This window comes from Pituophis catenifer, unplaced genomic scaffold, assembly GCF_029215685.1.
Source record: "Pituophis catenifer annectens isolate HBS135680 unplaced genomic scaffold, rPitCat1.0.hap2 SCAF_1, whole genome shotgun sequence".
Lineage (NCBI taxonomy): Eukaryota > Metazoa > Chordata > Lepidosauria > Squamata > Colubridae > Pituophis > Pituophis catenifer.
Genome location: NW_027256881.1, coordinates 240,586,086 through 240,602,351, shown reverse-complemented (window position 1 = coordinate 240,602,351; position 16,266 = coordinate 240,586,086). Strand labels below are relative to the sequence as shown.

The window sequence follows — 16,266 nt, the reverse complement described above, 5'->3', positions numbered from 1 at the left end:
AACATATTAGGGCAGAGAAAATGAGAAGGGAAGATAATTTTAGGTTCTGACCTATGGAGCTCTATCAGGTCACTCAGTTTATGCTCAAAAATTTCCTAGATGGAAGTAATTGAAGCAGTATACGGTAATTATGACTCCACACTTCCACACTAAAGCTGTAGTTGATGGGTTTGGCATTCAATGTTATACACCTGCAGACACCTACTTTCCTAAAAGAAATATTTCTTGCTTTTACCTGCACAATACAGGACAGATGTGACTATATGAAACATGCAAGTATGGGACACTATTAGCTTGTGCTGTTCAAGGAAAGAAACGGGAGGATTTCCAGCTTTCCCGGAGCATGGAGAGTACACAGAGCACTACCACTTAAACTTTCCCCACTGATAGGAAATGGGACCTTTGCCAATTTACACCCCATAAAATGATGCCCCCATTGAAACTGCGACGTGTCCTCCTTTTTTCCTCCCCCCCCCACTAAACTCCAATGCAAATTTTTAATCAAGGATCTTTTCTGCAATAAAAAAGCTGATACCACCAGAATAGTGTGTTCCTCTGCTATTAAATCATGAAAAGTAACCCTTGTTTATGACCTTGCACATTTGCCAAAACCCTGGGAAGCTGAACCCTGGTTTACCCAACTAAGGCACTGTTAAACCAACACTGAACCGTAAACCAATTAACGCCAGGTTGAGTCAGCTACTGGGTCAATGCGTCGTGGGAAGACCATTATTTCATATTTAGTCCCCCCGCTAACAACGCACGAGAAGCCCTGGGCTGCTACTTATGCTTCTTGCCTGATGACACCGAGACCGGGAAAGGAGGGGAGGCAGAAAAAGGGGGGAGACTATACTTAAGCCTCCCTGGAACCCCCGAGAGCAGAAGTTACCTACGTTGCGTAATAAAGAAGTCGCCCGCAGCATTTCTCTGCCTGGGGCGGAAACTCCAAAGGCGCTCCAGCGGGGAGCTTCCCCTTTTGGCTCCCGAGACGGACGGGCGTTCCGCGCGCGAGGGTTGCCGTGCCCCTCTCAGCCCCGCTTGCCTGGGCGCCCGCGCCCGCTTCCTATTACAGGCTAGCCCTCCCTTCGTTCACACGCAGCGGCAACGCGCAACACCCCGCCAGCGTCAGGCTCCCTAGGCCAAAGAGCCCGCCTTCCCCCAAAGACCTATCCGCTGCTGCAGCCGGGCCCAGAGTCCTCCTCTTTCCCGCGAACCAAAACAAACCTCCGCTTCTCGGGGGGCGGAGCAGGACACGGAGGGACACGGAGGCAGGAAGCGGCCATGGCGGACTGGGGCCGAGGTGAGTGCAAAAAAAAGGAGGAGGAGGAGGAGGAGAGGGGGAAAGAGCGAGTGGGTGCCGCGGCTCTCCTTTTCTTCATTGCCTTGACAGGTCCATTAGTTTTGGAAGAGGAGAGGGATGCAAAATAAGGAAGGAGTGTTTTCGAGCCATCCTCTGCTTAGAGTTCTCTCCATTCCTTTCGCATTACTCCAACCTTTTGGGGATGGGGACTGGCACCATCGTCTGTGGAACATCTGGCAGGCAGCTGGCAGGAGAGAATGTCCTCCGGGAAGAACAGTTGACTTCTCCGTTCTCTTCTCTCCGTGGCCACTACGCCTGCTTTCCTGCTTTCACTTAAGGGTCTTGGTTGGGGCTGAAGAAAGGCAATAGTAAAATAGTAAAATACAGCAATAGTAAAATACAGAATAACAGAGTTGGAAGGGACCTTGGAGGTCTTCTAGTCCCAACCCCCTTGCCCAAGCAGGAGACCATACGAAATGGTGATAGGATACCCTGGTATATGGAACTGGGTAGGCTTTGGTGGCATAGCCATTTTTCATTGTTTTTATCTTTTTACAAAAGTATTTATTTTTGAACTCTTGCCAGCTCAATAACATTTTGAAGCTGGATTTTTGGGAAATGTTCCCTGTGTGTGTTAAATTCTCTAGAGATCTGTAGGTTTGTCCTTTTCTATGAACTCCTACATGTATTCTTAGCTGTTCTTAAGTTATGACTCTTTTTTTTTTTTTTTGCAGGTCCAAACACAAATGCGGTGGATGATATGTTAGATGTGGAAAATAAGCGCATGACAGAAAATCTAGCCACTAAAGTCACCCGTCTAAAATCGGTTGGTAGCTCACTTGATCTGTTAGTTTTTCACTGCTAGCTTATTATAATGAGTTCTCTATGCTGGATTTTTTTCCTTTATGCTGGATTTTTTTTCTCTATGCCGGATTTTTTTTTTCTCTATTACTATTGAAGAAATGAAAATTGTAATTTTGATCAATCTTTTCCGAAATCAGTATTATTACTAAAATATGTCAAAGATGAGAATGTTAAAAACAATAATTTCTTCTTTTTTAAATCTAGCTTGCATTGGACATTGACAAAGATGTTGAGGATGAAAACCAGTACCTGGATCATATGGTAAAGAACTATTTGCAGTTCATGTGGAATTATTAGTGAAACCTTCCATATACTTGTGCCTTCATCCTGTGAAGGATGAGTTATATAATATCGTACAATACACTTGAGTTATATAAAAATGTGATTTTGTGAGAAGATTGTACCAATCACACTTAAAGAAGTTATTACTACTAAACTTTCTTCCTTCCTGGCAACTTTCGTCATTTTGTCTTCATTCCAAAGCAAAACAACAACAAAAACCAATGTATTTTATCCTGCCATGGAGTTCCCAGAGATGTATGTTGTGTGTGCTACTTTTCTAAAAGAAGTCAAATATGAACCTTTGGTCTCCATTGCTCATGGAGCAATGAAGCATTGCTCATTATATATAAATATTTTAAGAAACTGCTTTGTATAGTCAAATTGGTGAAGTCAATTTCAAAAGGATTTCCTATATATAAACATTTCCATGTATGCAAGTACAAATCATGTGTAGGCTATTGCATATTATAAAAATAACAAGTGGTCTGTAATGCTGGTAAATCACAACCAGTCATGGCAGCTGTGGCTTGTTATTTCATGCACATGTTAGTTTTCATTTTATATTATCCATTGTAATATTTTTTGCATATGATATGTTCTGTTCATCACACTGTTTTGTAAGACTTAAGTTTAAGAGTCTGTTCATTATTAATAAAAACGAATGATGGACCTCAGACATGTAATTTTTCTCCTATTGGATAAACTGTGAGGATAAATAATGTTAGAAAATTCATAGTGAAAAATACTGCAGCATCACTATAGTATTACATTGTGAATGTTGCCAATGTAAGAAGTATGTTTGTGTATGTTTACAGTTTAATTGATTTGATTAGGATCTGCCCAACTGAAGAATGACTAGGCTGCTCACAATACAATGAAGGAAATAAAAACACAATTCTAAAAGACAAAACCAGAAGAGTAAGGAAGAAAAAGAACAAGATGATTGATAGAATTTTCTTTTCAAATATTTAACAGTTTAATTAATTATTTCTTTAAATGGGAATAAAAAAATCTCTCTGATTTTAGATTTTCTTGGCTATTTTGAGCAATGGGATATCTAATCTATAATGCATTACAGTTATCTTTGTTTGTTTGTTTTAGGATTCTGATTTTATGAGCGTGACAGGTCTTCTCACAGGAAGCGTGAAGCGTTTCTCTACTATGACTCGGTCAGGAAGGGACAACCGCAAGCTTCTCTGTTATGTCTCTGGTGGACTGGTTCTTGTCTTCTTCATCTTGTATTATTTGGTAACAAGAACACGAACTTGAGGGAAATTATTAAAGTTTTGTACTGGATGTTAGTTGAAGGAAAAAAGTGGTAGTGGAAAATGGAGCTGTGAATGACCTTCAGATGTGTATCTTGGGAAGGATTATTTAAATTTTCACAGTAACCCAGAAGCTCCTTTATGAACTACAGCATGATCTCTCCATTCTAAACTCATCTTTTTTCTTTAAAGGGGATATGATGTTGTCTCTCTCTACTTGAAAGCTCAAATGCAACACAATTCACTGAAATGAAGTCTCTTTCCCACTGCCCTTGTATTAGCTTGCTGTCTTTACTTGGTGAAAGAGGAAGCATAATGGTGATTTGCTTTCTGCAGTTTATGGTTCAGCAGGAAAATCCTGACAATGTTTAATAAAAATGTTCTAATGCCCATTTTGATGGGGAAAAAAGTGTTGCTTAAAAGACTGTTGTTGGAATATGTGCATTTTTTAGAAGTAGTCTGTCACATTGGAATGTCTTCTAAAGCAAAATTGCTTTATCACTGTTTTTGGATAAACCAGCAACTATAAACAATGATCCTTGCTTGTTAACTCTCAAAGAGGTGTGCAGAAGAACAGAGTTGGACTTAAAGCACTCACAAAACAGAAAACACCTTGAATATATGACATTATTTCTGCTTTTTTCTTTTTCTATTCTAATCAATCCTTTAACTGATTTGCCAGTTTTGAGTTGTACTAACCATGTAGTAAGTTAACATATCTTCATTTTTTAAACTTTATCCAAATCAACCTTAAGGTTCTTTTTTAATTTGATGTACTGATTCTAGATTAAAATTTCAATTTTATGCATATTTTCCTAAACTGTATTTTATTGAATTCAATAAGATTTATTTTTGAGTAACGTGCATAGGATTTCATTGTAGTTCTAGAGGTATTTTGACAACTAATGATTGCTTACTGATTCTCATCTCGCTAGCATCAATAATGTTTTCCTTCTGATGTTTATTATTAAAACATTAGCAGCATTTAAGCCAAGATAGTATGTACAATTACAGGTACTGCTCAACTAATGATCACAGCTGAGCACAAAATTTCCATTGCTAAGCGAGACAATTGTTAAGTGAGTTTTGCTCCATTTTATGACCTTTCTCGCCACAGTTGTTAAGGGAATCACTGTAGTTATTAAGTTAGTAACATGGTTATAAAGTGAATCTGGCTTCACTATTGACTTTGCTTGTTAGAAAATCACAAAAACTGATCACATGACCCTGGGACAATGCAATTGTCATAAATACATGTGTGTTGCCAAGTGTCCAAATTCTGATCACATGACCATGGGGATGTTGCAACAATTGTATGTGTGAAAAACAGCCATAAGTCATTTTTTCAGTGCTATTGTAACTTTGAATGGTCACTAAAAGAAAGGTTATAATAAGTTGAGGGCTACCTGTAACAAGGCAATTGTGTATTTGTCTACTGAAAAGAACTCTAGATGTACAACACAAGATTTTTATTTCATATCTGATTCATCAATACTTTTGGTTTCCAAAATACAGTTTGCCACCATATATGATTCCATAGTGGGGGGGAAAAGAATAGAAGGAACAGGATATCCAGTGCTGGTCCATTTTGGATCTTCCTGTAATTGGTGTACATGTACCTTTCACTTGAACCAAGTGAATATTCTTTTGTGGGTGAATCTGAATTGCAACTTATCTCACAATTGAAATAGTAACATTCACATTGTATTTAAATTTGAAAATAAAGTAAGTTTAAACATTATGACAACATTCCCAATTTTCCAGAGCATTCATTAGGCCAGTTTTTCTCAATGTTGGCCATTTTAAAATGAGTGGACTTTCAACTCCCAGACTTACCCAGCCGGCCATGCCTTCTATTTTCCATATTGTGTACCATAAATGGAGAATTAATTTTCATTGAAAAAAAGGACAAAGTAGACACTGACTTTCCAATTTATTTATTCTAAACGAAGTTAGTAAAGTGATATACAAAATATTTTTTAATGTGACTTACTGCAAGAATAGCAAGTTCTGTGAAATAGTTCTGAAGCAGGAATCCAAGTAGGTTTTTAGAAAAAAATATATAATATAAAATTTTTCTAATTTCAATTTCTGGAAAATGACACCATGGTCTCTATATTAGTGTCAAGAATCTAGGCATATATTCAGCAGGGCAAAATTTGGGCTCTCTTCATCACAAGAGGTGGCTGTGGCACATTCTTTTTGTCAGAGAGATTAGAACGTCAGTCTCAAACAATAACTAGTTACTGAATATTTGTGATAGTCCTTCCAGACAGGTGGTTATAAAACATGGTGAAACAGTTGTTAGTTGGTTTTGAAGCTTTAAAAATAGATAGCTTTGAAACGTGAGCAACATGATATAAAAACAAGTTGAAAAACCAATGTGATTTCTGCACAGAGGACAAAGTCAGTAAACGTCCACAATCACAGGGGTTGTATAATCAGAATGTCTGATTCCAAAACTGATTACAGGAGCACAAGATATCTAGAGATAGGAGGATGAAAACAGGTAAGGCAAAATTGACGTGTCTTCTGACTATTGGTACATTTTTGTACTGTAAAATTAGTACATTTTAATAGCATTTATTTTCTTCGAATAAGAAAAATATTGTTTATAATAGCAAACATAGTGGTAGACACCAAGACCCATTTAGCAGATGGGGTCCTCAAGAGAGAGAGCTCAAATACTATGCCCTTCCCTCAATCCTGACTTTTAACTGCTTACAGCCAAGAAAAGGACATACAGCCACTACTTTCCTACTGATACAGCAGCTGTAGGCTTGAACCTCATGACGGTCTCTTCTGACTTTCAGCCACCCATGACCCTCAACTTCTTGCCCCAGAAGATACCTTTCCCCCACTTAGCCAGGTAAGAGTATCCTTCTTATATGCCTAGGCTATATCTCTTTGCTGCCATCTAGAGGTCTTCTGAAGCTTTGATAATGGAATCCCTGGAGGTATATTGCAGTACAGCAGACTACAGACTTTTTCAGGCTGCAAAAATTTTTGTCTTTTTAAAAAAACTCAAAACCTCTAATTAAAAGGCGCACATCTGATGATATACTATCTGAACAGAAACCAGAGCACTGTAATGTTAGAAAATTAGCTGCATTTGAGTGAAGAGGTTTTTTCTTTATCCTTATTCTCCCATTAAGTCTCATGGAACCTTAGGTTCTCCATTTCAGATTCCATGGATATAATTTGAAAAGGAATGTCGTGTGGGAAATGCCTATTCTTTCTCCCTGCATCCCTTCAAAAGCTAATAGAAGACGAGCCAGAAGAAGAAAGGGAGCAATCAGCAGAAACAGTTGAAGAAGCTGTTGGAGCCTCCAGGGATTCCAGTTCCAGTGCATGCACTAGTCAAAGGGCAGTAGAAAAGAAGGGGAGAGCAATCCTTGTAATGTCAGTTCTTCTATTCTTTGCTTCCTTCTTCAATAACTTTTTTCCTCTATAACTCCTTTTGAGGCCCTGGACTTGAGCTACCATGTCTGGATCATAAAAACCTAGGCTTTACAAAACTCTTCTATTACTTTAAGGTCTAGATCAGCATTTCTCAACCTGAGCAACTTTAAGATAGCTGGATTTCAACACCTAATTCTAGGCATTGAAGTCAACCTATCTTGGAGTTGTCAAGGTTGAGAAACACTGGTCTATTTTTCGCAGCTTCGATAAGATGGCCCTTCTTTAGATAATCAGGCTTGTTGACAGCATGGGACAAGGGGTGGGTGACCAGAGGAAGCTTTGCAGCACTTTTCTTAGATTAGAGCTAAAACCTACAGATTTATCTTAGTTTGTGGGAAGAGCTTACATTACAGTTGGGAACTCTGAATATCACAGTCAACTGTAGTTTTAAGAAAGCAGATGTTTCTTCTGGGGCAAGATAAAAGTTAGGAAGAATGAATGCCCAATTTCATTCCTAATGTAACAAGTTATTGGAATATGAGAATGGATTATATGAATGTTGCAGGGTAAAGGAAAAGATCACATTCTTAAAAATAAAGTATGTAGCGAAACGGTCTTCTATTGTACAAGAATAAATGCAACATTCTTCCCTCCATACATTTTAGCCCTAATAAATGTCATAATCCTTATGAAAATTAAGTAATACTTTTTCAGGTGGGTGGACATTTTTCTTTTTTTCTGTAAAAAAAATATAATTTTCTCACCTTTCCCAGTTCATACTCTGCAGGTCCAGGCATTTTGTCAGTCTTCTGATCTTTGAGTCGGCCAGCCATGGTATATTTTGGTGCACTCTTTTTGTAGATCTCTACACTGGGCTTGTGATATGCTGCTGGACCTGGGGTCTAGAAAGGAAAAGCCACACAGTGCCCCAAGTTGAAAAGGAACTTAGGTAGCTCATATATCATCTTCTAGAAAAACTGGGCAGCTCATTATACATTTCAGGAATCATTGTTATGTGCATAGTCAGGAATTATTTTGTTCCTTCTGCTTTTTATTAATTTAAATAATGTTCATATCTAGCCTTCTTTGATTGAATACAGCTTCTCTACCAATCTGAGAGTATTGGGGAAAGTTCTAGATAGCTGCAGACTATAGGCAAAGAAGTCTTCCTTCTGTCAGCCTCCCTGCACTCACAGTTATCCCGCTTAACAACCCACACATCTGAACGCAACTAAGACTGTCTGGATTTGCTGTCGCTAAGTGATGCAATCCATGACATTCCTCTTCACGGCCACATCACATAGCAACTGCAATCTTGGTCCCAATTGCCACTGTAACCTAAAGACTAGCCGTAGAGTTCATTGCTAGGAGACAGGTTTATGTTCTGTTGGGATAGGATGGAGGAGAGAGAAAAACAGAGACGAGGGCAAAGAGGATGCTGGCTTTGGCCATGGGGCTGATTTCAGGAAAAGACAGCAGCACTTTAAGGAGCTGGAGATAGATGCTGTGTGTGTGTTCCCATCTGCCCCAAAGCATAACTGAAGGGCTAGATAGCCCAAGAAAATATTACTTTGGCCCAACTATGAATTATTTGAAATTAAGTATCCTAGTCTTCTAGGTGACTCATGTTGGTATTGTATGTGTAAATGCACTGTCACTCACTTTTCAGCAATTCATGATCTACTGACTAACAGAATGACAGAGTTGGATGGGACCTTGGAGGCCTTCTAGTCCAACCACCTGCTCAGGCAGGAGACTATACCATTTCAGACAAATGGTTGTCCAATCTCTTCTTAAAATCTTCCAGTGTTGAAGCATTCACAACTTCTGGAAGCAAGTTAGTCCACGTTAATTGTTCTAACTATCAGGAAAATTCTCCTTAGTTCTATGTTGCTTCTCTCGATTAGTTTCCATCCATTGTTTCTTGTCCTGCCTTCAGGTGCTTTGGAGAAGAGCTTGACTCCTTCTTCTTAGTGGCAACTCCTGAGATATTGGAACACTGCTATCATGTCACCCCTAGTCCTTCTTTTCATTAAACTAGATACATCCAATTCCAGCAACTATTTTTTATGTTTTAGTTTCCAGTCCCCTAATCATCTTTGTTGCTCTTCTCTGCACTTTTTCTATGGTCTCAACATCTTTTTTCCATTTTTTGGTCATCAAGTGATCAAAATTGGATGTAGTATTCCATGTGTGGCCTTACCAAGGCATTATAAAGTAGTTGTTAACACTTCACTTGACTACCAGGGAGCAGTGGAATGTAGATAGAGAACTAAAATTGTGCACTCTTTCTTCTCTATTTTCTATCCCTCTGCCTGTTCTTTGTTTATGATATTCCTAATCTCAGGTTGCTTCCTTCTGCCTTTCTTCCTAGACACCCAAGCACAGAGCACCTATTTGGCACTCTTCCTTGTAGGATGTAGGTACTAGGCTTTGCCTATCCCTACCATGTATTTCCTGTAAGTAGATTTTTTTTTCTCTTATAAAATGTGTTTCACTACACATTGCTCAGGTCGGATTTCTGCTCTTTGGAATGCTTTACCTTTAGCACCCCATCCTTGAGACTATGATGCAAAAATACAACTGCAAATCCCACACAGAATACATCCCACACAAGTAAACCAAGGAAACTGAAAAACAATTCTGTACAACTGTTGTGCTTTCCTCCAACTTCAGAGAAAGATCATTTTTCTCCCCATTATATCCAAAGAAGCCACACTGATCCCCCACCTCCAAGCAGACAAGATCTTGTGAATAACCAATAGTCAGTTCCCGTGAGAGTTTATGCTGACCAAATATTCATGAGCATAGCCAAGATATATGAAGTAGAACAGTACTGTATTCCGAATTCTTCAAGAAGGAAGTGGAGAAATAAAGTTCCTGCCTGCGGAGCTTAGCTATGTCTGTTAATAATGAGTTATGACTTAGAGTATTGTACAAATTTAGTCAGTTGTGGATTGTTTATCAAAAGACTCAAGCAATATATGACTCCCAGATGTCTTCCTTGGTGTCTAGATGTCTTCAAGTGGATCCCAAACATTTTCTTAAATGAGTAAAATGCTGAGCAGCTGCAGTCCAGAATTCGGCTTAGAAATCTAACCATCCACCCCTCCCACACAGAAAAAGATAAGAAGATGCAATGGAAAGTGTCCTGTAGGGAGTAGGAGATGGGGTAGCTGGTAGCAATCTAGCAAATCATGTCCGTAGGACAGCCATTTTGTAACTGGGCAAAACTTTCACCCAGCAGCTGCTTTTGCAAAAGTATCAGAATTCTATATATGTTCACCAGTACAATCCCCCCCTCCACTTTTCATATTAATTATTTAATGAATAAAGTACAAATTTCTGCTTTTTATCATTCCTCTATTAGTCATCTGGATGGAGTTTTGACTCCATCAAGATAGAGACAATGGTAAGAGTTAAGTGCAACTCAACAATGTAACCATTATGCTGCCCAACTGTAAGTAGCAGAAGACCACAAATGTTGGGTTTAAAAGCCAAATGTGTTTCCAGATTGTCCATTGTGGTAATGAAATTACAAAGTCTGGTACAACAAAATAAGAATTGAGTCCACAGATTACCTTGTGAAGGTCTTCATCAAAACGTCCAAGCTTACTCTTTCCTGTCATAGAATAGGAAGGGCTGCCTGAGGTAGCCACTGAGTGTGGTCCAAGGACCTCTGGAATCATATAATTGTTAGGACCTGGAAAAATGTGAATATTACCAAAATGAAGAGTGAGAATTCTGGCAATCCTGGAGAAAGAGACTGGTAATCACTGATTTTCAAAGTGCTACTTTGGGTTTGTCTAGACTAGGATTTGGGAATAACAGCCTTCCACTTTCTGGCACTTTCTAGACATGTTCCAGGATTTCAGTTCCCAGAATTTTCAGCGAATAAACTTTCCTGTGGCATTGCTGATTGGGAATTCTGAAAATTGAACCCACAAATTAGACTATGGAAGGTTGTTCATGAGAATAGTTGAGTATTTTTCTTTGATTGTCAAACTATCACAAGACATCACAACTGATTTTTGAATACTTTCATGTCCAAAAGCAATTTCTGAATTTTATTGTTTAAAAAGGTATGAAGGGCTCTTTCTGTGCTATGCCCATTTTGTTGTTGTTCTTGTTCTTGTTTAAATCAATTTCCCACCACGTTTATGTTCTAGCTGCACAATTGGTCCAATAAATTGTGGATAGGCATAGTGCAACAGAGATAGGCACAACTGAAACTTACCTCAATGAGAAAAAAAAATCTTTTGTAGTGGGAAGAATCACAATTCTATGATCTTCGGTTCAATTACACTTAATCAAATTCAGTTGGGCTTTTCTCCAAGGAAACCTGCATGGAACTGAGCTGCATCCCAGTTTATTAGATGATATTGCTCTGAATTGTGAATTAACAGGATCTGGCTATGATTCCTTCAAACAATAGCAAAGTCAAACAACAAACAGAAGGAATCAGACTTACCTGGTGTGCTATCCACCTTTCCTCCATGAGTTCGATATCCCATGGAATGCATGGGAGAAGCTTTATAGATAACCTTTTTTGCCTTATCAGGTGAGTAACAGGCTAGGAAAAACAGACAACATTGCTGAAAACTAGATTTAAACTTAATTTTCATTGTACCTTGTATGTCTTAAAGTAGGATTGAGCAATTTTATTCAGGACCAGGTATTGTTCTTTCTTTTTGAGGTTAGATCAGAGACCACACTTTAAAAAAGTAGATAGGGTTGGCTCGCGAAATTGGGCAGGAGTGGAGCAAAAAAATAAATTTGATTTAATTTGATTTAATTTCAAATTTCCAGAAAATAAAGTAAATAATTCAGATACGATTAATTATTGAGTGACCCCCCACCCCCCACCCACCCCGTTAAAAATATAGTGGCCATTTCTTGAATGGCTTTGGGAATTGTGTTTAAGGCATCAAGAAATCCCAGAACTGTAAGCCGAACTAGGATACTGGGGAAAAAAACCATTCTGGAAGAAGCAATGGTAAATCACTTCTGTATTGTTGCTAGGACATGAACCTCTTCTGTGGCCACCATAAGCCAAGTTAGTTACAGGATAAAATATAATCTTTGCACCATTTTTTCTGCTTGCAAAGAGGAACAGGGTTAGAACTTTAGAAGTAATATAGAGGAGAAAAAAACATTGAAAGTAATAAGCTAGGAGAGGTATGTGTGTGTACACAAAAAAGTTATCTTGTCAACGTGATCAATTTGTCCATCTGAACATTCACATTTTGAACAAATAGTAGGCTGTTCATGCCCATTCTTATAATCTAGGTACACTAGTTTGCTTATTTATTTGATTGATTGATTTGAGTACTGCCCACATCTGATCTAAAGGTGACTATTTTCTGAACGTTGAAGTCAGTTCTTCAAGCACCAAGATCTATTTTTAAACAAAGCCTTCTTGTTAACTGAAAACAGTTCTGCATGATAAAACTGCGAAGGATAACATCACTTCCTTTTCTTGTACAGGTGATAACAGGGTTTTGTTTCTATATAACCACCCAGAATCTTTCAAAACCAGAGCTTTTAGAAGAGGCAATCCACTTGATTTATATACTTGGGATCGAAGTCTGTTACTCACCGGGACCAGGGGTAGTCTCCACTTTTGTTTCAGTTCGCCCACTTAATGAATAAGAGGGACCAGTCTTCTTTCCTCTATTAGTCACAGTACCCTGCACAAAGTAAGGACCTGGAACATTGTCCTTGCTAGATGGAGGCTTTGCACCATACATACTGTAGGCAGGCGCTTTCCTTTTGGTGGGAATGTGCGATACATAACCTGGAAAGAAAAGAGTTGCATCATGTCAACTTTATAGTAGTATGACCCCCTAAAATGATAAATATCTTCCTTTTGCAAGGAGATCCCAACCACAGTCAGAGAAACCCTTAGACGAGAGATAGTAGTAGCAAAAAATGAGGAGTCTGATAACACCTTTTCTAACTAAGATTTTTTTTTTTAATTTGATTTATATGCCGCCCTTCTCCGGAGACTCAGGGCGGCTTACAATTTTTATTTTTATTTTTTATTTATATGCCGCCCTTCTCCGGAGACTCAGGGCGGCTTACAATGTGTTAAGCAATAGCCTTCATACTTTTGTATATTTATACAAAGTCAGCTTATTGCCCCCACAAACTGGGTCCTCATTTAACCTACCTTAGAAAGGATGGAAGGCAGAGTCAACCTTGAACCTGGTAAGATTCAAACCTGCAGAAATTGCAGGCAGCTGTGTTAATTACAGGGTGCATTAAACCACTGTATTACCAAGGCTGAGTCAACATTGAGCCTGGTGAGATTTGAATTTACAGTAATTGCAGACAGCTGGTGTTAATCAAAATGCTATCAGTCTGCTGAGCCACCAGGCTTTTATTTAAAGGCATAAGTCTTGTGAGCTTCATCCAATGCTTTTATGTGGTGCAGTTCATGAAAGCTTATGCCTTTTAATAATAAATTTGTTAGAAAAGGTGTAATCAGATTCCTGACTTAGTATTCAGAAATTTCGCATTAAGTTGTATCATCTTAGCATCTTCTCTTCAGATAACAACCAACACAAACTTTGTAATCCCTGTCTCCTGATATCCTATAATCCAATACAGAAATGAGAGGCAACCTAGGATTCTGTTCTGAAAAACTAATTTTTCCCCAGTTTAGCAACTGTCAGGATGTACTGACACTGCAACGCCCAAAATTTCCTTCTGGCTGGGAATTGTGATTGAAATACATCTGTAGGGTGCCAAGCCAAGAAACCTGGTCTAGATATTAATGGAATAACATAGTTGGAAGGGAGCTTGGAGGTCTTCTAGTCCAACTTTCTGTTCAGGCAGGAAACCTATACCATTTCAGACAAATGGTTGTCCAATCTCTTCTTAAAAACTTCCAGTGTTGGAGCACCCACAACTTCTGGAGGCAAGCCATTCCACTGATCAATTGTTCTGTCAGACATTTCTTCTTAGTTCTAGGTAGCTTCTCTCCTTGATTAGTTTCCATCCATTGCATCTGGTCTTGCCTTCAGGTGCTATGACCTCCATCTTCTTTGTGGCAGATCCTTCCTTAGATATTGGAATACTGTTATCATGTCACCCCTAGTCCTTCTATTAAACTAGACATAACCAATTCCAACAATCGTTATTTATATGTTATAGCCTCTAGTCCCCTAGTCATCTTTGTTGCTCTTCTCTGCACTCTTTCTAGAGTCTCAACATCTTTTTTACATTACGGTGATCAAAACTGGATGCAATATTCCAAGTCTGGCCTTACCAAGACATTATTTTTGCTGGCGCTTTTCCCAAATGATGTTTGAAAAGTTGTTTGATTTCTGGGTATAAACCAACTGAAAATAAAAATGGCTCAATAAAGTAACTTCCCGATTTCAACCTCACTTCAATTTTGGCTAGAATGAAGTCTTTGGTATTCCATCTGGACCATGTTTCCCGTGGCCCTGAAGTGGTGCAATCCTCTTATTTTTTTTATCCTTCCCACCAATGCTAGGAAAGCAGGAGCAAACCTTTTCCCTTTACATGAATGTTTCTTTGAGGATGTGTAATTTTCATTGATGGACAACTTCCCATTAAGGGCTTCTATTGATGGGTTGGTTATAAAGCAGGAAAAAAAAGACCTAAAGAGAAAACACCATTGTTTTACCATTCTTCCTGTCACCTGGGCTAGAAGGGGAAACTGGCAAAACTCTTGTCAATTTATCTTATCTTTATTTAATAATCCCCCATTATTTTACTCTTCCGTTGGTGAACTTAGAAGGAAAAAAAGCTTCTTGAGTTTCATACTCCAGTGACGAATTGGATTCATCTGTGAAGAGCAGTTCAGAAATGGGGAAGGCAGCTAAGCAGCACAGGGCAAGATGGTTGTGGAAAGCAAGTGACCTATAGCACCTCATGGCCAGTTAGAATGCAATATTTGTCTACAATGAAGTGAAGCACAACAGATAAACAGGGCAGCATGGCCAGTGCTGATACAAGTTGAAAAATTTTGATGTGCAGCACAAGATGGCTGAGGTTATCTTCCTGATGGCTAGGGTAGGGGGGCAGGGAAAGGATGGCCTCATCCATGTTGCCCTTGGGAAACAGTTAGGAGTCTGGATTTATGCTGGCACAGTTTGGATGTGCAGATCTACCCTCAACAGCATCACCAATCTGGAACCAAGATTAAGTGCTTCCAATTCAAAAGTTTGTCATTTGCCAACTATTGTTGTGTTGACAGAATTCTCAGTGTTGCAACCTCATCACTTTTGGAGGATATTAAGTGGAGGTGGCTGATCTAGATTTTAAGAGTTATGATGTTCCTAACATAATGTCAAGACCTGAAGTTTGAGAGGATGATTTTTCAGGAGGTCCCCAAGCCCTGAAATTAAATTCTACTTGAATCAGGGGGAAAAAACACCAAAAACAGTATTACAGTTTTAAAAAGCTATAAAAATAATAAGTGTAGAACATTAAATATCAGCATCAAGCAAGTACTATATTGACACATCAGGCACTAACTGGTAGGGATCACACTGTTGAAATGTGCAGAAAATCATTACAGAAATTTATTGCCAAAAGAGAATACATGTGGGTATGTTGTGATGTCTTTTCATGTTGAATTCTTTTTTTAAAAAAATCAGTTCTACTAATTGTTATTATTGGATGCTTTACATTGTTATCTAAGACATTTTTGGGTGGGGGTCTGCTATAAATGGCAATGATAAATAAATATATAACAAAACACTGACTATATTTTAAAGTCTTGAACATTTTTATTTCTATTTATTTACCTGTTGCTCCTTGTATGGAGTACTTGGGGCCAGGACTGGTATACTGGGCCATGATTGGGCCTCTTGGACGATGAGGCCTCCATGTTCCTATCCAACCTCCTTGGCTCATGGTGGATACTTATTCCAAAACCTGAGAAATGAAGAAATGAATACAGAACAAATGTTTTAAAACACCAACTGGATATTTCCTTTTATATTTTATACAGCCTTGTTGCATTTTCTCTGCTTTATTGGCATACAAGTGCTAAGAAAACATTTGGTCTTTACTTCCTACTTTAAGGTAGTCCTTGACTTATCACCATTCATTTAGTGGCCATTTACAGTTACAACAGCACTGAAAATTGTGACTTATGTGACTTCTGACCCTTTT

At 38.6% G+C, this 16,266-nt stretch overlaps 3 protein-coding genes across 4 annotated transcripts in view; 1 reads left to right on the top strand and 2 right to left on the bottom strand.

The window, feature by feature from the left end:
• The window catches only part of RIC8A (RIC8 guanine nucleotide exchange factor A), a 28,234-nt gene extending 27,249 nt beyond the window's left edge, over positions 1-985 (bottom strand). For both annotated transcript variants that reach the window (XM_070932117.1, XM_070932133.1), the window contains exon 1: positions 894-985. The gene's annotated coding sequence lies outside the window, so the exon portion shown is untranslated. The remainder of the gene's footprint in view (positions 1-893) is intronic.
• An 86-nt stretch (positions 986-1,071) lies between these two features.
• Positions 1,072-4,521, top strand: BET1L (Bet1 golgi vesicular membrane trafficking protein like). The gene is made up of 4 exons (XM_070932146.1): positions 1,072-1,300; positions 2,035-2,126; positions 2,369-2,425; positions 3,548-4,521. Exons 1-4 carry the CDS (start codon positions 1,282-1,284, stop codon positions 3,713-3,715), a joined length of 336 nt encoding a protein of 111 aa, XP_070788247.1. The 5' UTR covers positions 1,072-1,281; the 3' UTR covers positions 3,716-4,521.
• Positions 4,522-6,118: 1,597 nt separating this feature from the next.
• Positions 6,119-16,005, bottom strand: CIMAP1A (ciliary microtubule associated protein 1A). The gene is made up of 6 exons (XM_070957343.1): positions 15,897-16,005; positions 12,713-12,910; positions 11,585-11,686; positions 10,695-10,816; positions 7,878-8,015; positions 6,119-6,196 (listed from the first exon to the last, which is right to left on the bottom strand). The coding sequence occupies exons 1-6, from the start codon at positions 16,003-16,005 to the stop codon at positions 6,119-6,121; spliced, it is 747 nt and encodes a 248-aa protein (XP_070813444.1).
• Positions 16,006-16,266: the final 261 nt, after the last annotated feature.

Coding starts and splice junctions, on each gene's coding strand:
- BET1L (XM_070932146.1), top strand. Junction 2,127..2,368: donor AAGTCACCCGTCTAAAATCG/GTTGGTAGCTCA, acceptor TTTTAAATCTAG/CTTGCATTGGACATTGACAA. Junction 2,426..3,547: donor ACCAGTACCTGGATCATATG/GTAAAGAACTAT, acceptor TGTTTGTTTTAG/GATTCTGATTTTATGAGCGT.
- CIMAP1A (XM_070957343.1), bottom strand. CDS start 16,005: ATGAGCCAAGGAGGTTGGATAGGAACATGGAGGCCTCATCGTCCAAGA. Junction 10,817..11,584: donor AAAGGTGGATAGCACACCAG/GTAAGTCTGATT, acceptor ACATTTTTCCAG/GTCCTAACAATTATATGATT. Junction 6,197..7,877: donor CAGAGTATGAACTGGGAAAG/GTGAGAAAATTA, acceptor TCCTATCTCTAG/ATATCTTGTGCTCCTGTAAT.